This window comes from Megascapheus bottae, chromosome 15 (genome assembly GCF_031878675.1).
Source record: "Megascapheus bottae isolate mThoBot1 chromosome 15, mThoBot2.hap1, whole genome shotgun sequence".
NCBI classification, from domain to species: Eukaryota; Metazoa; Chordata; class Mammalia; order Rodentia; family Geomyidae; genus Megascapheus; species Megascapheus bottae.
The window spans coordinates 53,064,108-53,089,354 of NC_143523.1; the positions used below are offsets into that span (position 1 = coordinate 53,064,108).

At 43.9% G+C, this 25,247-nt stretch overlaps 2 protein-coding genes across 2 annotated transcripts; both read right to left on the reverse strand.

Moving 5' to 3' along the window:
* Window positions 1-1,203: 1,203 nt before the first annotated feature.
* On the reverse strand, window positions 1,204-5,243 carry Lrit2 (leucine rich repeat, Ig-like and transmembrane domains 2). Its single transcript, XM_090345540.1, has 3 exons — window positions 5,134-5,243; window positions 4,053-4,834; window positions 1,204-1,952 (listed from the first exon to the last, which is right to left on the reverse strand). The coding sequence occupies exons 1-3, from the start codon at window positions 5,241-5,243 to the stop codon at window positions 1,204-1,206; spliced, it is 1,641 nt and encodes a 546-aa protein (XP_090201666.1).
* Window positions 5,244-11,519: 6,276 nt separating this feature from the next.
* Lrit1 (leucine rich repeat, Ig-like and transmembrane domains 1) lies at window positions 11,520-19,889 on the reverse strand. The gene is made up of 4 exons (XM_090346997.1): window positions 19,768-19,889; window positions 17,317-17,783; window positions 14,263-14,568; window positions 11,520-12,487 (listed from the first exon to the last, which is right to left on the reverse strand). The coding sequence occupies exons 1-4, from the start codon at window positions 19,887-19,889 to the stop codon at window positions 11,520-11,522; spliced, it is 1,863 nt and encodes a 620-aa protein (XP_090203123.1).
* Between the last annotated feature and the right edge of the window lie 5,358 nt (window positions 19,890-25,247).

Consider the following 25,247-nt stretch of genomic DNA (forward strand, 5'->3'; position numbering starts at 1 on the left):
GGATGTGTTTACCTTTCGGAGCTCCTGAAAGCCTTTCCTTTCTGATAGGAGAAGGGAGAAGTTGAGGTAAAAGTGGATGAGAGTAGGCAGACACCATAGTGACTGTTACTTCTGTAGCATTCAGTTTGGGTACCTAGCTATATGCACCAAGGGAGTGAAAAATACATGAGACAAGAAGCAGCAAGCTGACAAAAACATGGTAAAAGTTTGGGAAGGAGCTAACATCCTCAGTTTTGCTATGGATGTGTTATTGTTGTTGTTGTTGGGACAGAGTCTGACATACTGGAAGTGTGACTCAAGGGGTAGAGTGCCATCCTTGGGCGAAAAAGCTAAGCAAGAACATTAGTCCTGAGTTCAATCCCCAATTTTTCACCATATATTTAAAAAATTTAGACCAATATTGATTCTAACAAGTCCTAATATTGGATATGCATGCTGGCAGTCGTGAGAAGTTTCCTTATTTGAGGAAATCATGGGGTTTGTGGTGCCTGCCACCTGCAGAATGGGTGATCTGTAAAAGTAAGTCATTAAACATTTCAAATTAAGTTTCTTCACATATAAAAAAGGATATTTTAATCTGTCTTTGGGAGGATAAGGTAGCACATTTAAATGGGGGGATAAAGAATAAACAAATACAGCAGTGGTACTCACTAGACACTATGTGGAATAAGAACTATACAACTTCTGGGTGAGAATAGGTGGGAAAACCTAGGAGAGAATGAGAGAAGAGGGGATATTTCCCCAAAAAAGAAAAGAGAAAAACATACTCTTTAACTGACCCACATAACTGTAACCCCTCAGTACATAATCTTTATAATAACAACAACAAAGAACTTAAGGGATATTCTACCCTCTTTTACAAACATGAAGTGTTATGTGTAGACACTATACATGAGCACGTGATGGTTATCAAGCTATGCACATACATACAGTCATATAGATATATATACATTGATCATAGATTTATTGATCTCCAGCCAGTGTCTATAATCAGTTTGCTAGGTTGAGGCCTTAGATGCATGAAAAGACCTACATCTCACTTTTCACTTGGGAAAACCCTCTGTCAGTTCCCATGCCTAGAATACAGGAGCTACTCAATAAACACTAGTTGAGTAAATGCATGGAATCAGATTGAATTGACATGGACTGTTGGATTGAGAGGACGCTCCACATCATTTCTGCCTTGTAGTATAGTCTGGGTCATTAAATCTTATCTTTGTCTTCTTTTTCCTCCTCCTCCTCCACAGCTCTGTGTCCCTCAGCATCCTCACAGGCAATGTGATGGCCTTTAAAGGAGTCATCCTTGGATGGTGGGACTGCTTGGGGACACCTAGGGACTTTTCTGTGACGAAGATAGCAGTGCAGGCCCCACTCACTGCAAGGACCCTGCGCTGTCCAGACATAAACACCCACAGGCACTGCCAGGAGCACAGCACACAGGACCACTGTGACATGAAGGAGGCGTTCACGAGCCTCCAACCCTCCACCATCTCTGCCTGTCACAAAGACCACACATTGGCCTTGGTGCGGAGGTTGATTCCCCAGGCCTAGACATGCCTCGTATTTTGTGCCAGGCAGGAGGTCATCCACAGCATATGTGTTGATTCCTGGACCCATGTGGATCACATCTTTCCTGAGGGCCTCTTCAGACGCAATGTAGAGAGTGAACCACTCCTCAGGAGTGTTGGCCACAGCAAGCCACTCCAGCAAGATCCCACGTGCAGTGTGCTTCACCACGCGAAGGTCTACGTAGGCATTAACTTCTGAGGAGATGGATAGAGAATTGGATGCAGGCAGGGCCTGAACAGGCTGGACATGGAGAGAGATGACAAGGTGGCTCCTGCCGATGGAGTTCGAGGCGACACAGGTATAATTACCGCTGTCTACGAGGTGAGCAGCAGGGATGACCAGCTGTGACAGAACTGCATCTTCTGCAGTAGAAGAGCCCAACACTGGGTGGAAAGAAGAGCAAACACAGTTCTCTGCACTTCTTTGAGAGACATCTGGAGGGTTGCAACAATGCTGGTCTTTGTCAAAAGATCATCATCTATGAAATGTACTTAGTGCCCATTTTTCTCTTCCCAGGAACCCTAGTAATTAATTATATTTTTTTTAGAAATATAAGACATGGCAGGATAGAGCAATTGAATCCTTCAGATTGGATAGTGAGAGTTGTTCAAAAGTGACAAATGATCTGGAACCTGGTTCTTCTATTTATAAACGCCACAATCTTTTAATAACTTTAGTTGCTCCTACCAACAACCTTAACCTAGCTGAGTCCTGGCTTTCTGATATCTCAGAATTATATGGTAAACAGTCAGAAATAGAAGATTCAAATTTGTGATCCTACCTACACAGGAGACTAAGATATAAGGGTCCCCATTCAAAGGCAGCATGGGCAGACAAATCTGATACACTATCATTTCCAATTTAAAAAAAGCTGGAAGGGTGGGTCAAGTGGTAAAACACCAACCTTGATCAAAAAAGTCAAGCAGTGAGGCCCTGATTTCAAGTCCCAATACCATCACACACACACACACACACACACACACACACACACACACACAGACACAATTGTATGACTGAAACTGTGAGCCCCAATACTTCCAACCTCTCACACATGCAGCGCTCCAGAGCCTCGAACTTCCTAAATACCTGGTCTTAGTCATGGTGTTTTTAATTCTCTTGCCCTTGATTTCCTTATCAATGAAATAGGATAAGGATTGCTTTCAATCTGTAAGTTTGATAGCAAGTATTCACTAAGTCTTAGTTGTTTTTTTTTTTCCAGAAGACTGCATATAACACAATGCCAAGAATGATTACAGAGCATCACAAAAGACAACCTCTAGATGCATTTCCTGGTTTTCTACAATGATAAATTCTTGATCTCTGCTTTATGAGCACTTAACCAACAGCCAGGAGAATATGATCAACACAAAGAGGAAATAACTCAGTCAACTGAACATGGTTTAACTCATCTCAGGGCTTGTCACTATGTATCACAACTATCTGGATGACTGCATGTTCCAGATTTTAACATCGTACTTCAGGTTGATTTCTAGATAGAGGAAGATAAAAAAAAAACTATTGTGCACCTTTCTTTTCCCACAGCCTTGAGGAGGCCATGCCTAGCTTTGTGAAACCTCCCAGTACTGTAGAGGATTCCACACGAGGTGTGAAAAAAGAATACATGACTCCAGGGAAGTAATGGCAGATTTTGAGTCTTATTCTGGAACACATGGATGTTATTTCCCCCCTACGAATCCTAGGATTGTAATTGTAAGATATTAAGATTTGATTAACATAGTCATAAGACCTAGAAAATTTATATACAGAGATGTGAATTATATGTAATATATACATGCATGTTATATGCATAACATATGCATGTATATGCATATATTATAGAACATAGACATATGTAATATATATAATACACATATATACATATGTAATACATACACATATAGTATGCGTATACATATGTGTGTATGTATATATATCTATGACTTATCAGCCTTACTAGATAATAGTTGTGAATTAAGTTAAGAAGGAAAGGAATACTTGCTAAAATACATGTTGTAGGCATTAAATTCACTGGATTTAATTCCCTAGGGCAGGGGCTGGGAAATCTTATTCTGAGCGAAAATCCAAGTTATTTTGCTTACTTTAGAGAATAATAGATATTCTCAGGAATCAGTCCTAGTTGGAATGCCTAAGATTTTAAAATGCACAGTATAGTGACTTGTCTGGCAGACTCTCAAAGAAAGTGTTTGTTCATATACAATTCTATAACGTTTCAATGGTGTGCTAAATAAGATCCAGAATATGTATTTAACTTATGTTTGTATGTATGTTTGAGCAAGATTTGTGAACAAACTTTTGAGACAATACTAACAGTCAAATACTACCTTGGAATCTTTTCTGTTCTGTAAACTAATTTAGACCAATATCAGTTTTACCTATATATCACTTTCATGATCCTCCCCAAAAGAGGTAGAGTAACTACAATCTCACTCCTCAGATATACTGAGAGGCAACATGTAGCTTACCATCGAATTCTCTCCACATGCTCAGAGGATACATCCACGCAATGGATGGCAATGGGCTGGCTCGTGACAAACATTGCAGCGTTACATTCCGTCCTGCCTGGATGGTGATATTGTCACTAGGGGTTGAGATCTGTGGCTTCATGCAAATCCTAAGTTCAGTCTCATGAAAAAGCTGCCCTGCTTTGGAGAGAGGGCCCTGGCAAATCATATAGGAATTCACCAGAATAATTGGGAAGGTAATGGACTTGAAAAACTGGACAAGTCCCTTTAGACGACAGTCACACACCCAGGGGTTGTTGTGCAGTGCCAGTACCATGCTGGAAGGAAATGCCACCCCACAGCCTGGTTGCTGGTGTTTCTGGTAGGAGAGCCAGTTCAAGAAGACACTCTTGGATACTACTGTAAGCCTATTGGAGGAGAGATCGAGGTAGGTCAGGTTGGCCAGGAACTGAAGCGCCAGCTCAGGGATTACATCGATCTTGTTGTGTTTCAGATCCAAGACTCTTAGAAGTGGAGTGGCATGGAACACTGTCCATGGAACTGAATGGAGTTTGTTCCCTTCCAGCCTCAGCTCTCTCAGTTCTGGTAAGTGATGCAAGGCTCCTTGGTGGATCACAGTAACATTGTTAAAGTTGAGCCAAAGGGACTCCAAGGTGCTCATGTTGACGAAAGACCCTCGGGGAAGTTCATACAAGGGTGAATTTTCAATTCGTATTTGCTTGAGCGCTTCAGGAAGGTTCTGTGGAATCTCTCCCAAAGAGACAGACCAACACTTCAGAGTCCTGTGCAAGAAATCAGAAAAGCTTTAGGATGAATATTGAGGATTTGAAAGTCGTAAATGGTAAATCCTGGCATGAGATTTGTAAATTCAATTTTTAAAAAGACACTCTTCAGTGAACTGAAAAAATACCTATATTTGATTTTTCCAAAAAATGCTCAGCTCACCAAAACCCAACACAAACTAAATGATTCCCGTAGACATTCAAATTTCTTGCCAGTTCTAGGTGTATGTATACTCTACGTTATCTCTACAGGAACCCCAACCCCTATCACCCTCTGGCATTCTGCCTAAACTGCACACCTGCCAACACTTTCCTCTGAGCAGATGCATCCTGGCAGGCAGAAAGGCTGAGCTGCCTGTGCGTCCAAAAGAACCAGAACTAGCAGGAAATAGTGATAACCCATAGCCATCTTTCTCTGTAAGAAACTACCTCATATGCTTTGAATAAGCACACCCTAGTTTCCAAATGACAAATCCTATTATTGGTAATCCATGGTGATATAAGTCAGCACAAAAGTAGCAAAGCCCCTGCCTGTCTATTGAGGCTCAGATCACAGGCTCGGGAAGAACCCACAGAGAGAGAACTAGGTCTCTTATCTATGATCAGAAAATTCTCCCTTCATCTACTTTGAGTTTGGAAAGCAAACTATTAATTCAGACAGCCAGTTCTCTCCTCAGCCTCTCTCCTCTCAGTCTCTTACAGGGAAGTCTGCAAAAATAAGTAGGTAATGCTATGCTGAGTAACATTGCATTTCAAGAGATTTGGACAAAATTCATTGAATACTTAATATTTCCTAAGTGGACTCTTAAGCCCAGCATTTCTATTTTCTTGAAGTGACAGCAGATAAGTGAACAAAGTCAAGGTATAATCATTCTTTTTTCTGTTTCTTGTGGGACTTGAACTCTGAACCTGGGCATTGTCCCTGAGCACTTCAGCTCAAGGTAACCGCCCTATCCCTTGAGCCATAGCACCACTTCCAGTTTTCTGGTGGTTAATTGGAGATAAGAGTCTCACAGACTTTTGTACCTGGGATGGCTTTGAACTTCGATTCTCAGATCTCAGCCTCCTGAGTAGCTAGGGTTACAGGCATGAGCCACCAGCACCCAGCAAGTTGCGATCATTTTTTATCATTCTTATCAATTGTTCTCTCCCCTAAACTTTGGGTTATGTGTTAGCCCTGTTTCCACTGCAGCAAAACAGCTGTATCTACAGAGCATGGTGCAGTTTCAAACAAATAAAACCAAAGCAGTGGGGGTTGGAGATAGAGTTCAGTGGTAGATTTTTTTTCCTGGCCTTTATCTCAAATGTGGTATATTTCATCCACACCATAAAATTAGTCATTTACATTGTAAAGTGGTATGTGTGATATGATATTGCTCTAATATAATTTAGTTTCTCCATATTTACTGGTCATCTAAGCTAGACACACTTGTTAGGCACCAGAGATGGACTGGTGAGCAAAATAGTTATAAACCTTCCCCATTTGCAACTTTCTCATTGCTTCTGTTTCATAGTCTTGAGGGTTTGGCAATGTCATTTTACCACTATAAGTCTGAGTTTCTCTTCTTCAGAATGAGACAGTTAGGAAATACCCCACAATGCTTCTGAGACATTTTGACATTATTTAAAGAAAGCACTTGGCATCAATGGATGGTTTCATATCAAGAACTTAGCTTATAGCAGATGCCCATTCATTCACCTCATATGGTACCAGATTTTTAAGAAGCAGAAATATCTGCTCTCTCTTAATTGGGAGTACTTCAGAATCCCGTGGTTTCCTGTAAGACTCATGATATACAATATACCTTACAAAATGCCTCAGTGAAAAAAAATCCGCTTAGTAGCTAACCAGTGAGCAGAAAATGGGTCAATAGCTAAGCTGATTACACTGCAGTGTTTCCACTCATCCAGATGTATTTGCTGGAATTCCCAGGCAGCCTAAATCTACAATCTGGATATATCTCTGTGATTTCCCCTCCACCCCAAAAATAAAAATCCAACACAAAATGTGTAAAATGGACATAACATTTATAATATGGTAAACATGTGATGCCTTGCTCACCTTTCAAGAATTGAGCTGTTACTCAGCAGCAAGAAGTGTTTGCATGAGGTTATGTCCCTTCCAAGGCAGCCCACTCCCAGTGACAAAGGAGTAAGCAGACTAGAAATGACCAGTATGGTCTGATGGAGTCAATCTCTCTCTCTCTCTCTCTCTCTCTCTCTCTCTCTCTCTCTCTCTCTCTCTCTCTCTCTCTCTCTCTCTCTCTCTCTCTCTCTCTCCCTCTCTCTCTCTCTCTCTCTCTGTGGTGTGTGTGTGTGTGTGTGTGTGTGTGTGTGTGTGTGTGTGTGTGTGTGTGTGTGTGTGCTGGGGTTTGAACTCAGAATATCATGCAATTGCTTAGCTTTTTCACTCAAGTCAAGCCCTACCACTTGAGCCATACCTCTCCATCTGGCTTTTTGCTGGTTCATTTTCTGGATTTGTATTCTTGGGCTGGCATTGAGCCTCCTCAGGTGTCGGCCTCCTGAGTTGTTAAGATTAAAAGCAGAAGCCAGCTGGGTGCATTGGCTTATACCTGTAAGCCTAGCTACTCACAAGGCTGAGATCTGAGGATTTGAGGTTCAAAGCCAGCCCAGGCACAGAAGGACCTGAGACTCTTATCTCCAATTAATCTCTAGAAAAAAAGGAAGTGGGGCTTGGCTCAAGGGAAGGTCAAGGCTACTAGCCTTGAGCTGAAGAGCTCAGGGACAGTGTCCAGACCAAGTTCAAGCCCCCTGACCTCCTCCAATAAAATAAAAGAGAAGCCACTGTCTTCCAGTGGATGCAATCAGCATGGATGGGAAATTTTAACCCCAGTGTCCTCTATCAACTTTAACAAGACTGCATCAGACTTGCTTTGTGAAAACACACACAGCTCCGTCTATCCAAAACCACTAGTGAATTCCTTCTTATAGCCAAAAAAAGGTAGCCTAAAGAATCTTCTTGCTTCCCTATTATTTCTTCTCTATTTATTTCATGCTAACCTTTTCACATAAACCCCAGCTCCGTGCAGCTTTCCATAAGCTGGCTGAGAACTTATGAGAAACCCCCTCTGGCGTGTCATCATCTACGTACCTTCTCCTCTTATGACTACTTTAGTCTCCTATTTCCTGATTGGCATGAAAGTGTAAGGGTGAGAGACAAGGCAGAGGACTAGGATAACTAAAGGTGTTAAGGACAAGTCACTCAGATAAAACAACTTGTGGCTAAGAAACCCTAAGAGTAAAGGAGAGGGGACCTAAAACTATGCTATAAACCTCATTTCCCTTCCTGTGGAAACTGTCAGGAATTAGGCTCTTAGAATTCTTAGAAGAAACAGAATTACTCTGTGCTTATGAAATCGATATAAATGGCTCCTGGGAAGCAGTTCACTGGCTTATTTTCAAAATCTCTTGATAAGAGACTATCCTGTCTGTTCAATTAGAAAATTCCACTCATGTGGGAGGGGGTGGGAGGAAGGAAAGTGGGAGAATAAAATGGGAAGGGTTTACAGTGTTCAGGAAGCAATGTACCCACTACCTGATGAATGTAACTGCAACCCCCAAAATAAAATAAAATTAAAAAAGAAAATTCCACTCACTGCTATTAGCAAATAAATAATACTAATACTAACAAAACTTTCACATAGACCAGTTAGAGAACTAGATGTAACTTGCCATTCTTTCCCAAGCTAGAAGTCTTTCCTATTGGCTACACTCTTGAGTTGTGTCTGTGGAAGACACATGAAAGATCACAAGATCCAAGTCTTCCTGAAATACAAAAACCACATGATTCATGTTATATCTAAGTGAAATATTAGAGTAAAATGCTATCTGAAAAAGCCCTACATTCTTCTCCAATCTATTTTATCACTGCTGGGGAAACTGTTGGTATTCCAGATGGTAGACTCTCCATCAGCCTGGTCCTTGAGTGAATGAGTGATGCAGAGCCTTCTCTTCCCAACACTTCCCACCCCATCCATGAATCCTTCTCATTCAAAGACACTATTTTTATTTGGTTTAGATTCAGGAACAGGACTCAGACTTGGTACCTGATGCTTTTGCTCACTGGCTAGTACTCTACCAAGTGAGACATACATCTGACATACCATCAAATACACTCCTATAGAGTAGAAATAAAATACAGGATATGTGTTAAGCCACTAGAATTGGGGAACTTCTACTGTGTCATAAATTGAACCTGCCTACAGTGCTTTTTTTTTAATTTGCCAGTCCTGGGGTTGAACTCAGGGTCTGGTCATCGTCCTTGGGCTTTCTCAAGGCTAGTGCTCTAGTATTTGAGCCACAGCACCACTTCTGGCCTTTTCTATGTATTTGGTACCAAGGAATCGAACCCAGGGCTTCATGCATGCTAGACATGCTAGGCACTTTACCAGTAGGTCGTGCTCCCAACCCCCTACAATGCTCTTGTGACTTAGTAAGACCTAACTCCATGTTTGCCTTTGCTAGATTATGTGATAAGTTCAAAACCAAATTTCTCAGATCCACTCCTCTGGATGATCTGCTCAGGGAGTCTTCATGAGTGGCAGCCTCACCTGGTGCCCACACCCATCTTCTAGAACAAAAGCTCTATTGCTTTAGTTTTCCCTGAAACTTAGGTAACTGAAAATAAGTGACTTTGGGCTTGCCTTCTGCCTAGTTGGAAAAAATAAAAGACATGACAGAGACACCATGTCACAACCAACCTCCCAAGTAGATTTGTAAGGAAAACCCACTGGGGGATCATGCATCATCACGTCACCCATCGTAGTCTAGGGTAATCGGAGGATATTCAGTTTTCATGAACTAACTCATACTTGCCAGATATCTACTAAAAGACTAAGACAGAAACCAGAAACCGTTCACTTTTCTATGTTTTTTTAATAAATAATTTTTTTGGACCAAAGCATGTCATTAACTCACACATCATTACTGAATGTATAGCCCATTGGCAGAACTGAACAGTGATAGATCCCATAATTGTTATCACCTGTTTTGTTTACAAAAAAACACTGGCCCTTGATGTTGATAATATTTGTCATCATCAAATTGAATAGTTTCTCTTGCCAATGATAATGGCCCACAGATATAATTAAATATATCCCCCAGACAATTGCAGAAAAATATCCAAGTGTAGAAACTGCAGTCTTATATACTCAAGTATTGCCATTGTGTTGAACCAAAACAACTCCTTTTCCATAGTGAATCGATTATGGATCACATTGCAGACATCAATACCAAATGAATGTCCTTCACCTGGCTAAAAATTTCCCCGCCTGGATTTCAAAAGATAACCAACCCCTCCCCTGTAAAAATCAATGCTTTGGTTCTCAGTTTTGTTATCTATTGAATCAAGGAGAATTAACGTCCAGAGTGGATTGTCATAAGAATTCAAAGGTGCAAAAATTGGGAGAGATACTATGAAAGGTCATTTGCAAGTGTGATAGGGATATATATCTGATAAATGTTCCCATGATGTTCTCTTGCTCGTGACTAACAAAATAATTACTTTGGATCACTTGCTGTCCTCAAATATTCTCAATTATTACACGAACAATGGGAAATTAAGTATCTTGGTTGCTCCCCACAAGAGTTTGGCTCTCTGGATAAGGAACAAGTGAAGCCATCATTTCCTTGGGAATATCCATTTTCTCCTGTGTAATGAGACACTGACTCAGTGGTTTCAAGCTTTAGGTAAAACTGAACAAAAGTCCTCTTTTGAAGTACGTCATTGAGTGACAAGGAGAGCTCCAAGACATTTGCAAAAACCCATGGAAGTTTCTGTAGGATTCTCAGAGGCAAAGGTGATCTAGGGAGCCTAGCAACACTGGGTATGACTGTAGCTCTGCCAGTGAAACTCTCCGGGATTCCTTCCCTCCTCACACCACACTCAAAGCTCTCCTGAGTATCACCTAAGCTTTAGAATCAATTATCTCCAAACAGAAGAGATATACTGAAAATAAAATTTGGAATTCATAGAATAGATATTAGAATTCAAACACATGGATGAGTGAGGTACAGACATGCGTGCGTGCGTGTGTGTGTGTGTGTGTGTGTGTGTGTGTGTGTGTGTGTGTGTTTTGCTGGAACAGGTGCTTGAACTCAAGTCTCAAGGCCTCATACTCTTGCTTAGCTTCTACACTCAAGGCTGGCACTTTATCACTGCCACTCTTCCACTTTTGGCATTTTGCTGAATAATGGAAGAGAAGAGTCTCTTGGATTTGTTTGTTTGCTGGTTTTTGAATAGGGATGCTCTCATCTCAGTCAGCTTCCTTAGAAGTATTCCAGGTGTAAGCTACTGGAGCCTGGCAGCCTTTGCTTTTATTTGTTTTGTGGCCAAACAACTGACTTGATTGATAGCGGCCAATCACTAAGCCCCTGCATTTCTTTCACCTCAGAAAAATAAATAAATAAAAAAATAAAGAGAAGAGAAGAGCAGTGCCTGATAAACCAATGACTGTTTTGCAGAGTTCCATGCGTTAGGGACAAAGCCTCTGAAGGACAGACGCTTTCTGGACACACAATTGCTTAGAAAGCATTTGTTGTGGCCCAGGGAAACCACAGGGAACGATCAGGTATCCAATCAATCGAAGTGACCCAGCCCATCTTCAGGCCATCAGCGTGACTGCCACGACCCTGACAGGGAAGGGTCGACCCAGCGACACCGGCCTCAGCAGAAGTACTCATGGAGGTGCCTGCCACCCCTGACCCCCAAGGCCTGAGAGTCCAGGCTGGACCGGGCTGAGAGGAGCCTGTCTGCCTCGCTCAGGCTGTTCTGGGATAGCAGCTCAGAGCCATCCTCGCTGTGGCGCAGCCTCTCCAGGTGGACATAGGCGGCCCCGGTGGCCTCGGTGGAGCCTCTGGCCCGGCACTTGCGACAGCGCCTGCGGAGCGCCCCGCAGCAGACCAGTAGTGTGGGAGGCAGGGCAATGACGGCCGCCACGCTGATCACCACCACGTTGATGAGCCTCTGGCTGCCCTCGGCCTCCACCGCCGCGTCCGTGGAGAAGAGGACGCATTGCTCTTGGCGCGGCACCAGGCCCCGCGCGCACACGCACGCCACATACTTGGTCTTGGGCACCAGGCCCTGGATGGTGATGCTGGTCTTCCCTTCTGGCACCAGCACCCGGCGCATGTCCCGCTGCCCGAACACCGCGTAGAGGACGCTGAAGGCCGTGGCGTTTCCAGCCTGGGAGGCCTTCCACACCAGGGACACGCTGTGGTAAGTGTCCCCAACCACCTTGAGGGACCTCACCATCTGGGCGTCCTGGGGTTCCTCTTGCCCATCAGGGGCGCCCAGCTGCAGGTGATGCAGGGTCAGCTCCTCCTTCAGACTGGGCACGGAGGGCAGAGGGGCCGAGGCCTCGGGCTCCGGGACACGGGGGATGTGTCTGGCCACCAGCTTGTTGTTGTAAGCAGCAGCTTCCAGGCTTTCCCCCATCCTGGCCAGCAGAGCCCCCTGGAGTCCACTGTGCTCTGTGGAAGTCTGGGGTTCTGTCACCAGCAGAGAGATGAGTGTCTCCGAGGCTCCCAGGAAGTTCTGGGCCTGGCAGATGTAGTCTCCAGAGTCCAGAGGAGACACGGCAGGCAGATCGAGCAGGGACCAGCTGGAGCCATCGCTGGAAACTTCTTGGTGCACTGGAGAGAGAGAGGAAGCAGATATGGGAGGAGGAATGAACTCAATTGTGCCTCCATTCCCTCCCTGTCCTCTGCCCAGGGCTAAGTTCACAGCTCCTGGTTTGCACACTTGATAATGAGCCCCTTGTTATCCCAAGAAAACACTGGCAGGCATTCAGCTTTCACATCATTCAAGACTCGGTTCACTGGGTCATTCAAGGCCTCACCACCAGCCCCTCCCCTTCATAGCTGAATACCCTTTGCTTAGACTAGTCAAGGGGCTTAAGACCGTGAGGAGTCCATGGAGCTTCAGGCTGAGGCCGAGGCTAAGAATAAACTGCCTTTGGGATTCTGGGCTGTTCAAAAGGGTTTGTTTGTTTTTGTCTGTTGTGGGGCTTCAACTCAGGGCCTGGGCACTGTTCCTGAGCTCTTTTGCTCAAATCTAGCACTCTACCACTTTGAGCCATAGCTCCACTTCTGGGGTTTAGGTGGTTCATTGGAAATAAGAGTCTCAGGGGACTTTACTGCCCAGACTGGCTTATTGTGGGCTGGCTTTGAACCTCGATCCTCAGATCTCAGCCTCCCAGGTAGCTAGGATTCCAGGTGCTGGGTGTTTTGGAGGGTGCTGAAGTCTTACAGGGGTGACTGCTTAGGATCACTGGTGAGATGGGTTGGAAGGTAAGCTGGTCTGGTGGTGAGCAGAAGGCAAAGGCCCAGTGGGCATTCCCCTTCCCATCCCTTCTCACACCCACTACCAAGTCAACCAAAGCATCTTTACCTTCCTGATTTGCATAATGGAGCTTTGGAGTACCATTTTATTTGTAAAGTTATTTCTAGAACCCCCTGCCAAAGAGGGATAGGAGGCAGGTGAGGTTTACTCATTCAGTGCTCAATCATGCCTCCTCCCACCCCATTTCTGCCCATAGATTGCTGTGACTCCCACCTCCTCTGCCACCATGGCAGAGATGAATCATAATTCCCCACACAGCCTCACAGAAATAGGACACACTGCTGAGATCCCAGTTTCTTCTCACACAAGCTCTAGGATGTAGGTCAAGCATTTACTTCTCATTTACTCACTGGCAAAATAAGGATAATCGGGTTGCTTTTTAATGTTCAATAACATTCCGGGCATAATTCTTTTCATATAATGACCAACACACATGAAGAGCTCAAGAGATAATAACCTCTATTATTAAATACTCCTGATAATACTAGCTTAATAGTTACAGTTGGGAAACTTGCTATCAGCATTAATACATTAAAAGAGCATGTTTTACCAAATATCACTTTTTAAAATTCTTCCCAGGATGGCTCTGAGTCTTGAATACAGTGGGTCATGACAGGACAGGTTTGGAACCTGGAGACAAAGGAACTTAATTTTAAGTTGTTGATACTGAGTTGGATGGTATCCAACTCCATTCGGGTGAATGAGAGTCCAGTTTGGGTCCCTCTACCACCTAGTTTGGAAGTTCGACACAGAAGCCCTAGCACTTCTGTGCACTGGTGGCTCACACCTGTAATCCTAGCCATTCAGGAAGCTGAGATCTGAGGAGCACAGTTCAAAGCCTGGTGGTAGCTCACACCTGTAATTCTAGCTACTCAAGAAAAAGCTGAAATCTGAGGATCACAGTTTCAAGCCTGTGAGTCTTACCTCCAATTAACTAGCAAAAAGCTTGACTCAAGTGGTAGAGCATCACCCCTGAGTGAAAAAGCCAAGCAAGAGAGAAAGACCCTAAGTTTAAGCCTCATGGGGATTCACATGCCCCAAAAAGTCCCTCCTGTAGCTCACATACCTGTGCCATTGAGTGGGTGCCCATTGGCTCTCCGCCAGCTCATCTCCGGCCCAGGGACTCCTGTGGCTCCACAACGCAGCAATACTGTGCTTCCCACAGGGGATATGATGCTGGTCACCCCTGGATGCAGCTCTGGGCCCTGACATTTCCTGAGCTCCAGCTGGCTGAAGGCCACTCCAGCCAGGCTACGCGGGCTGCCACACTTTAATCTGGCTTCGATGAAGACTAAGTTCGGGACCCAGTCATCCAGAAGATGGACCAGTTCATAGAGCCGGCAGTCACATACCCAGGGGTTGTCCTGTAGACCTGAAGGAGTGTGTGAGAAAAGGAAGAAGTGAATCCAAGATAGCCAGGTATCCAGGTGTCTCTTTCCTCTCAGGTAAAGTGTAATCAGAACTGGCCAATAGGCCCAGATCCTTGTCTTGCTAGGTATATGATCTTAAACTTGCTTCTTTATTTGAATGGCACCATTATTTCCCTTCTAGGTTGCTGTTAGCATAAATAAAAACACATTAAGTCCCGGGCAAGTCATACAGCATACTGACAAAATGCCATTACTGCTCTCATACTGAGGCTAATTCTTTCAAGACTCTGGCAGGGCAGGGGGCAGTTTGTAATAATTGCAATATGCCAAAATCCATCTTGCTTCATTGACTCCTGATCCTTGACCCCAGGCCTCCCAGTATAAATGGTACATTTGGCATCAATAAAAAAAAATGCTTCTGCAAAATGGTTCCCTTTGACATAAGCTCAAATGTGGAAAATGGTGGGGTAAGAAGAATGGAAAATCAAATCATGTGATATATCCTGTCCTCTTAGTGTTGAATATTTTTAAAGAAATGAGCAGGGTATTTGTGGCTTATTAGTACCTGCAATCCTAGCTACTCAAGAGGCTGAGAGCCCCATGATTGACAAAGGAAGGAAGGAAGGAAGGAAAGAAAGAAGGAAGGAAGGAGTGAGTCTTGTTGATATTGTTTTAAGAAAGGAGGGGGTAGTGGTAGAGGGGATGAATTTGCATTTCCAAAATACTTGACAAAAGCATTTATTATAATGTTCTTTTTTGTGTGAGGGAGTTATGCCAGCATCAGGGGCTTGAACTCAGGGCCTGAGCACTATTCTTGAGCTTTCTTACTCAAAGCTGACACTTCACCACTTGACACACATTTTCCTACTTGGGCTGACTTTGAACCCTGATCTTCAGTTCTTGGCCTCTTGAGTAACTAGGATTATACGTATAAATCACCAACATCCAGATGTGATTTTCTTTTTGCATCCCCAAGGGGTTGTTTCTAAATTTGGTAGAGTGTAAGAATCCATGATTTGTTTTGTGTTTACATAAATATATTTGGAAAAGGGGATATCAAAGAGTTAGAGAAGGTATGTTTGGGTCTGATTGCATGTCACTGACACGTCCTTTTGAGTGCAGCTAGGGTACCAGCTTCTTCTGTCTCCTTGCTCCATCTTGACAAAAGCTGATACTTGATGTTAGATGCTCTCATAGTACATCTACAACCCAAGATTCATCATTAATTCAGCTCTGGTGGTAAGCTACTTGGTGAAAGACAGTTTCAAAAGAATCAGTGCAAAAGGTAGAGTCAAACATTCACTCTTCAAATTGACACTCGTAAAGCATTTCGAACAGTTTGTTAGCTCAGTAAGGGTATAGATTTCTGGTGGTAGTGGTGGTGATAGTGTGTGTATGCTGGCACTGGGGCTTGAACTCAGCCTTCACATTCTCACTTGGCTTTTTTACTCAAGGCTGATTCTCTATCCCTTGGTAGAGCATCATTTCTTTGGGAAGGGCAGTATTTTTGTTTCTATTTTTTTGTCCTGGAGCTTGAACTCAGGGCCTGGGCACTGTCCTTGGGCTTTCTCAAGGCTAGAGCTCTACCACTTGAGCCTCAGCACCACTTCTGGTTTTTTTTTCTCTGTATATGGTACCGAAGAATCGAACCCAGGTCTTGGTGCATGCTAGGCAAGCACTCTACCACTAGGCTAAACTTCCAGCCCTGTTTCTGGCCATGGTTCCATTTGCAGTAATTTGGAAAGATCTCTGGCATACACTGTTAAAAGAGAAAAGTAATGCTGTGTAGGCATTAGGCAGACAGACAGACAGAAAGACAGATAAAATGAATAACACAGATACATAACTTCATGTATATATATATGTATATGTAAGAATTTGTATACATATATGAATGTATTGCAGAAGATATGGATGTTTTGGAAGAGAAAGAATGAAGTAAGAAGGCTAATGACAAATGAGTCATTAGCCTGCTCAGTTATGTGTTAAATGGTTATGTTTATGTGTTACATAATTCAAATGGATTTTCCAATTGTGCCTCATCTGTCATTCTCAGGACCAGGTAGATGCCTTGGGAAGGAAATGGGACCTGGTTCACCTGGTAAGCCTTTGCTTTGTTACAAAGAGGAAGGAAGAAGAGATAAAAGGAATCTGGTGATGTGATGTTGTGATAGGCCAACCTACTGAACTCTGAGGTAGGGAACTGAGTCTCAGAGGGAGTTTTTCTGTTGCTCTTATGACCTAGAAGGCCTGTTGTTGTTTTGTTTCATTTTGGTTTTGTTTCCCTTTGGGAAGAGCCAGCATTTTTGTTTCTATTCTTTAATTCACAATACTGGGACATGAAGTGCTATAGTAGGGATTGGCCCTTAAATACCTGAAACTGTTACTCTGTGGCTTTGTTCATCTTTACTCAAACACATTAGAAAGGTATGGTTTTTATTTTCCAGCTAAAGAATAGATGTAGGCCTATAATTCTAGTTACTCCGGAGGCTGCGATCTGAGGATCATAGTTGAAAGCCAGCTCGGGCAGGAAAGTCCATTAGACTCATCTCCAAAGAACTACTTGGAAGTCCTGCTGTGGCTCAAGTGATAGAGTGTTAACCTTGAGCACAAAGAGGCTCAGGGACAATACTCAGGCCCTGAGTTCAACTGGCAACAAACAAACAAAACAAAAACCAGACTTAGAGAAGAAGCTTAGAAACAAATTCAAGCCTCCTAAGAGAATTAAGATGAAGGATGACATCTCTTACCTAGGACCAGCCTGGTGTGATGCCCTGGAAAGAAGGACCCTGTCTTCAAGTGAGCCCAGGTGAGCAGGAGCTCCTGCGGTAGCCTCATCAGCTGGTTACTGGAGAGGTCCAAGAAGGTGAGGTTTCCTAGGAAGCGAGCAGCCTCAGGTGGCACCACAGATAGGCGATTAGCCTGCAGGTCCAGCAGCTGCATCTGGGGGGCGTCCCTGAGGGCAGCCCAGGGGAAGGTGAGCAGGTGGTTCCCAGGCAGCCTCAGCTCCCTCAGGTGATGCAGGCCCCGCAGCATGAGTACACTGAGCTCACTGAGGGCATTGAAGGGCAGCCACAGCTGCTCCAGGCGGGCCAATGACCTGAAGGCCTCACCTGGCACCCTGCGGATGGCTGTCCGCTCTAGGCGCAGCCTGCAGGTGTCCAGAGGGATAGATGCTGGAGGCAGGGTCATATCAGGATCACTGCAAATCACTGTCCTGGGCAGAGAAATGAGAGGTATTTGAACCAGTTCTTGTATGAGCCTCACTCCCAGATCTATCAATGAACACAGGTAACTTATCCATTCCATGATGGGTTCTGCAAAGACCTAGGAACAAGCAGCCTCATGCTTTCATTCTTTTGGGGGACTATTGCTGTCAGCGCAGTCTTTCACGCACTGGTGGCTCACACCTCTAATCCTAGCTACTCGGGAGGCTAAGATCTCAGGGTTGAAGTTCAAAGCCAGTATGGGGCAGGAAAATCTGTGAGACTCTTATCTCAATAAAACTACTCAGGAAAAAAAAAAACTACCCAGAAAAAGCTGCAGTGGCTTAAATAGTAAAGCACAAGTGCTAGCGGGACAGATAGCACAAAGAGCATAAAGACACATTTATTTAGGTGTGTCTACACTAGACCCTCCCACCAACACTCACACTCACAAGGAGCCTTGTGGCATGCCACAAGAGTGTGATGCAGGATGAATAACCAGCATAGGGTCTCTGAGAAGCCTGGTTAGATCTGGGTATCAGGAAGGTAGTTGGGATTCAGAAAAAGCCTTGGTGTAAGCACAGTCTGTGCCCGTGGTCACAGGGGATCTCAACCCCTCTGCCAGCCCCCAGAGCCTCATTCTCCTCCTAGGACACTCCATGATGAGGGCTGGTACAGATAGTAGGTATTACCAATTGTAAGAGATCTAATTTCAGAGGAGCAAAGGACATCTAATATCTGCAGATATTGGAGCCTCTAGAAACTTCTCTCTGAATTTTGTTTGCCATCCACAAGGAAACTCTATTGTCTGAAGCTTTCCTCTGATCTCTCTCCATGGTAACCTCCTCAGAGGGGAAAGATGCTGGGAATTCTATATTAGAGTATTCAGCCCTTAAGCCAAATAAGGGATTCTTCCTATTCCTCAGATCATATAGGATGTCTTTCTTGAGGTTTTCTCTCCATTCTCTGTCTCCACTCACCCCCAGAATCAATTTGATGGAATCATTGGAAGGGTCTGGTAACATGGTTCTCTTGACTAGAAATTAGCTGTGGCTTTTTGTATCTACCTAACACAAGTGAAAGAGAGGATGGAATTCCAGAAGACTGGAGAGTTGGTAGGAAAAGGCTGAACCAGAAGCTGCAATCTTTACAAGTAAAGAAATTGTAATACTAGCTGTTCAGGAGGCTGAGATCTGAGAATTGTGGTTCTGAACCAGACCATGAAGGAAACTCCATGAGATTCTTTTCTCCAATAAACTACCAGTAGAGAACTGGCAGTGGAGCTGTGGTTCCAGTGGTAGAGTACAAGCCTTGAGCAAAAGAAGTTTGGGGATAGTGCCCAGGCCCTGAATTGGAACCCCAGGACCAGCACAGAGTGAGGAATACCACAGCATCCTTGAATTGGATGGGGTACTCTTGGCACCCACGAAAAGGGTCAAGGCTGAATCTCCCATGGGCTTCCAGAGGTAAGACATACAGAAGCATCACGGAGTAAAGGAGTGAAGAAACGTTCCTGGCTATACCTAAGTATCACAGAGACCAGGTATAGGATTGGAAAAGACCAAGGACACAAGGGACTGGAAGCCATAGAAAGGATCAAATGGAAGGAAGCAGAGAAAGGAAATGAACGATATAAAGGAGAGAACTCCCTGGACTTTAAAGAGAGTTCCTCCCTGCCAAGGTCCTAGAGAAGGATAGGAGCAGGACTTCCAGGAGCAGGAACACCTCTTTCCATACTGCTATGTAGAGGTATCTAATCCCTGCTGTGAACAACAACCCTCCTGCCTGCTGGAAGATGAAACAACATAGACAACTCCCAGAGTTTCTAGGCCTCACCCAGTCATGGGTCATAGGCCATAGACCCACCAGATCCCTATGTACCCAATGGCCTCAGGTAGGGATAAGGGCTGGATATCCAAGCCTTTCCTATACAGCCTAGCCCATACAACCATGAGGCCTCAGTAACCCATCCCCCACACACCCTCGGTGCCATACCTGGCCTTACTGCCATCGCCCAGGATGTGAAGGCTGCAGCTGCATTGAGAGGGGCAGAAACCCCGGGCTTGATAGGGCCCCCCAAAGGCCAGGAGCCACAGTATGCCCACTGCTACCCACATGATTCCTGACTCTTCTGTATCCTGGGCAGGGGGGCCTATACCTGGCCTTCTCCGTCCTGCCAGCCCCACAAGCCCAGCAGCTAGCTACCCACTTGCTTGCTGCCCTCCCTCCCCCTTTATGTCTGCCTAAGGCCATCGGATAAACATGGACAGGCTGGGGATTAGGGAGGGAAGCCCTGGCTACACCACTCAGCCGCTTATTGCTTCCTGAATCACTCCATCCTGAGGGCGGGGGATGGAGAGAGGATCTTTTTCAGAGCAACAGCTCTAGGCCCAGTAAGGCTGAGCTGCAGCAAGACAAAGCAGGTGTACAGCTGGCCAGAAGCAGACTGGCTACTATATTGGCTGGATGAGCTGCCCACCTGAAAAGTAATCCATGCCAACCAGGCTGTGGGTGGCATAGATCTATCTCATTGGGCTGCCGGGAATCAGGGAAAATGGAATCAAAACTCAGATTTCTAATGAGGGCCTTTGGAAATTTTCTCCAATGACATTCTCTTTACTGAAAAAGCACTACAGAAAGCCAGGCCTTGCTGAAAGTGACCAAGGTAATAAAAAGAGGCCAAATTGCAGAGCCAGGCTCCTAGGCTCAAATCTCAGCTCTTCCATTTACAGGCCACGTCGTTGGGTAGGATTATATCACTTTCTTGGCTTCTGTATCCCCATTCCTTCTAGAAAGGAAATGGTTATTCCAGCGAGGGTGCTGATGAAAAATCAAGCAAGCCAAGTTTCCATGATCTTGACCACTTGGGGAATAGAAGCTCACTCATCAGTTGCAAATATCCTGTTCTATTGGCTGTACCTACTTAGGGAGAAGCTAGAAAGGTGCTGATATTTCCGAGACCTCAGAGATGGCTCCCATGGACTCGTGAGCCACCTATTCTACTACGTAAACTACTGGTTCACCTGAGACCCCAATAAGACCTCCAGTTTCTGAACACAAGAAGGTAGAGGTTCCTACCTCAAGATATTGTGCCCCAGGATTCATTCCGAATGGATCAAAGACCTCGAGATAAAAGCAGATACCCTGAAAACTTCACAGAACAGGTAAAAACTTTCTTAATAAATACCCAGAAACACAACAAATTAATGACAAATGGGACCGCATTAAACTGCAGAGGTTCTGTATGGCAAAGGCCATAGCTAGCAAGTTAAATAGAAAGCCCATAGAGTGGGAGAAAATCTTCATTAACCATACAACAAAGGCCTCATATCTAAAATATATCTACAGTTCAAAAAATTGAATCTCTCCAAAACAAATCTTCAAAGAAACAGCATCCCATTAAAAGATGGGCTAAAGATGTAAAGAGAGACGTGTCTGAAAAGGAAATAAGAATGTCCTATAGACACATGAAGAAATGCTCGATATCTTTGCCCATAAAGGAAATGCAAATCAAAACAACTTGAAGATTCCACCTCACTCCAGTTAGAATGGCCATGATCAAGAAATCTAATAACAACAGATGCTGGAGGGGATGTGGCCAAGAGGGATCACTACTATACTGTTGGTGGGAGTGCAAACTTGTTCAACCACTATGGAAAGCACTATGGCAGTACCTCAAAAGACTAAACATACAGCACTACTTGGCATTTATTCAATCATCCAAAAACAAGGACATGCTAAATCCATTAGTTCATTGATGTTCATTGTAGCACTATTTACTATAGCAAAGATATGGAACCAACCCAGATAACCCTCAGCTGATGATTGGATTAATAAGATGTGGTATTTATACACAATGAAATTCTGTGCTGCCATCAGGAAGAATAACATCACCCCATTTGTAAGGAAATGGAGAGATTTGGAAAAAATCATATTTAGTGAAGTAATGCCAGACCCAAAGGAACAAAGATTACATGGTTTCCCTCATCTGTAATAATTAGTACACATCTAGGACTCTCCTATCAGAGGATTACAATAGGGCAAAACCTAGGTACATAAGGCCATATAGGATGAGGCTAAATGAAAGGATCTTCAAGATATGGAAACAAGAGGTTTATCTTGTGTGATTGTTATTTTTAATGTACTATGTTATTTCTCTTCTCTTTTTTGGCCCTTTGGTTAATCTCATATTGTTACTCTGTCTGAATTTGTTACCTGGTATATGTATACGTTTGTTTATTGGAAATAGGAAAGGGAAGGGGGAAAACAAGATGATTGGGAGGAGGTGGAAAGGAAATGGGAACAAAAACATAAGAAGGGGTATCAGTGTGTGAGAAGTAATGCATTTACTACCTGGTGACTGTAACTGTAACCACTCTATATATTACAATAATAAAAAAAGATACTGTGCTCCAAGGAGGATCCTAGAACAGTACCTCATACAGTTTTTAGAGAAGACACTTGCAGTCTTTGTCCCTTGTCCTTTCCCCAATGTCATCCTGCCAAATCTATTTAGAAAGCCCAGAGGGACTCAGCCAGGGGTGGGGCTAAGTTATACTCAGGAGATTCCTCCCTTGGTTCTTCACATTTGATTCAAAGATTTTTGCTTTCTGGTCCAACATCTCTACTCATACCCTTTGTCTTTTCCCTTTGTTCCCCAGTCCCTCAAGCCCAGGGCCTGGACAGGCCTAGTTTAGGGACGGCTGATTGAGGAAGATACCCAGAGACTCAGTGCACACACAGGCAGTTCCTCGCTCTGGGATAAATCTGTTTTGATATTGGCTTCCAGAAGACAATGGTTACTTTCTCTCATCCAATCCAGCCAACAGGATTCCATTACTGTGCCTATAGTCCTCTTTCCCTAGCCAAAAGACTTTTGTGTTTTGCCTCATCAGGGCTATCTTTTCCTTTTTGCCTGGGATTCTTTTCCATTGCTGTTTGATTTATTTATTTATTTCAGTGCCAGTTATAGGGCCTGAGCTTTTCTGTTCAAGGTTAATGCTTTACCATTTGAATCATAGTTCTGCTTCTGGTTTTCTTCATACTTCATTGGAAAGAAGAACCTCACAGACTTTCCTCCCTGGGGGTTAGCCTCAAATCATGATTCTCATTTCTCAGCCTCCTGACCAGCTAGGATTTCAGATGTGAACCACCAAAGCCTAGCTCTGGCATTACTCTTTATTTATGGCCTTATTTCTTATTTTTCATGAATTCTTTCTTGCAATGTTTCAAGGCAGGAAGAAAGATGTAAAGAATTATGTAAACAATAAATGGGTAGGGCCGGGAGTTTGGCCTAGTAGTAAGAGTCCTTGCCTAGCATGCACAAAGGGGTTTGATTCCTCAGTACCACAAACATAGAAATAGCTAGAAGTGGTGCTGTGGCTGAGGTGTGGAGCTCTAGCTTTGAGAATAGCCCAAGGACAGTGCCCAGGCCCTGAGTTCAAGCCCCAGGAATGGAGAAAGGAAGAAAGAAAGAAAGAAAGAAAGAAAGAAAGAAAGAAAGAAAGAAAGAAAGAAAGAGAGAAAGAAAGGAAGGAAAGAAAGGAAGGAAAGAAAGAAGCTGAAAATGGGCAAGAAAGATGCTAGAGGATATGAATATAAGCTCAGATCCAAGGACTGGGAAGGCTCACATATCAATGGGAATTTACAAAAGGGAAACATGGGAATGGAACATTCTTTTTTTTTTTTTTTTTTTTTTTTGCCAGTCCTGGGCTTGAGCTCAGGGCCTGAGCACTGTCCTTGGACTTTCTCAAGGCTAGAGCTCTACCACTTGAACCTCAGCACCATTTCTGGCTTTTTTCTATGTATGTGGTACCGAGAAATCGAACCCGGGTCTTCATGCATGCAAGGCAAGCACTTTAACCACTAGGCCAAACTCCCGGCCCGAATGGAACATTCTTAATGAGTTGTATAACCAGAGGAAAAATGTCTGTGAAAAGCACACAAACCAGGGCAGGGAGTTTGGCCTAGTGGTAGAGTGCTTACCTAGCATGCACGGAGACCTGGGTTCAATTCCTCAGTACCACATACGTAGAAAGTAGGAAGTGGTGCTATGGCTCAAGTGGTAGAGCTGTAGTCTTGAGAAAAGTCCAAGGACAGTGCTCAGGCTCTAAGTTCAAGCCCCACGACTGGCATACAAAAAAACACACAAACTTGCAGAATGGGAAATGAGACATTTGTTCCAGTACCATCTAAAAATTCTGCAAAATCTCAGGTTGGGGCCGGGAGTTTGGCCTAGTGGTAGAGTGGCTTGCCTAGCATGCATGAAGACCCGGGTTCGATTCCTCGGTACCACATACATAGAAAAAAGCCAGAAATGGTGCTGAGGCTCAAGTGGTAGAGCTCTAGCCTTGAGAAAGACCAAGGATAGTGCTCAGGCCCTGAGCTCAAGCCCAGGACTGGCAAAAAAAAAATCTCAGGTTGATTCTTCACTAATTTTATATGCAGTTTTCTCATCTGAGATAACGAGAAAAATGCCATCTGATTTATGGAGTCCTTTCCAGAAATCATCAGATGCCTTAGCACAAAACCTGAACTAAGTAGATACCAGTTCTATCATTATTGCTTCTCTGTGGCTCAGTTTCTTCATCTGATAATGAGTTAAGTTGCACAGATCCATTTTACTGGGTGTGGGTTTCACCAGGAAACAGTGTATAACTTGTACAAAAACTTCATTTGCAGAAGGAAATGTTCTTAGTAGAAGATGAGCACAAGTAAAAGAAAACAGTAGACCATTGGTTCCAAGTTAATGTCTCAGGATATTTTTTAATGTTCATATAGTGCAAAGGCATTATGGGAGACAGAAAGTAAAGGCCCTCAATATATATCCATGGTGTATTCTAACCAAGGCTTAGTTAGACAGGACAAGGCATAAATAAAAGATGATCTTAAACTTCAAAAGAGGAAATTGAGAAGATCAAGCTGTCCCACTTTAGAGCATGAATTTAGTTACTGGTAGATTCCAAACCAGAATCCTGGGCCTCAGGTAAGGTTTTTTTTTTCCCCTATGATAGCAAGTAATATCCCAAACCCTATCCTTTCCTCAGTTCTTTCCAGCACATCCATGTGATCTTGTGAGGGTGCACGCACACACACACACATACACACACACACACACACACACACACACACACACACACACACACACACAGAAGACTACTCCTACCCAATTCTCATGAGCAGCTGCCACTACAGTCCCTCCTTCTACTCCCCTCCTCCTTAGTTATGCAATACTTTTCCAGTTCAGCTCTCAGCCACATGCCATTTGGGTCCCCAGACTTTAATCCTGCCCAGTGGTACTTAATGAATGAGACAAGGCTCTATTCTAGCTTCACAAAGGCTGCACTGTCTGACTGGTGAATGATTTCCTTTGGCTTGGGCCAAGAGGACAAGTTAGAGGAGGGGAGGCAGAAAGAAGGAGTTCAAGATCTTATTTCCTGATAATCTGCAATGTGCCAGCATGTGGAATAGTTCTT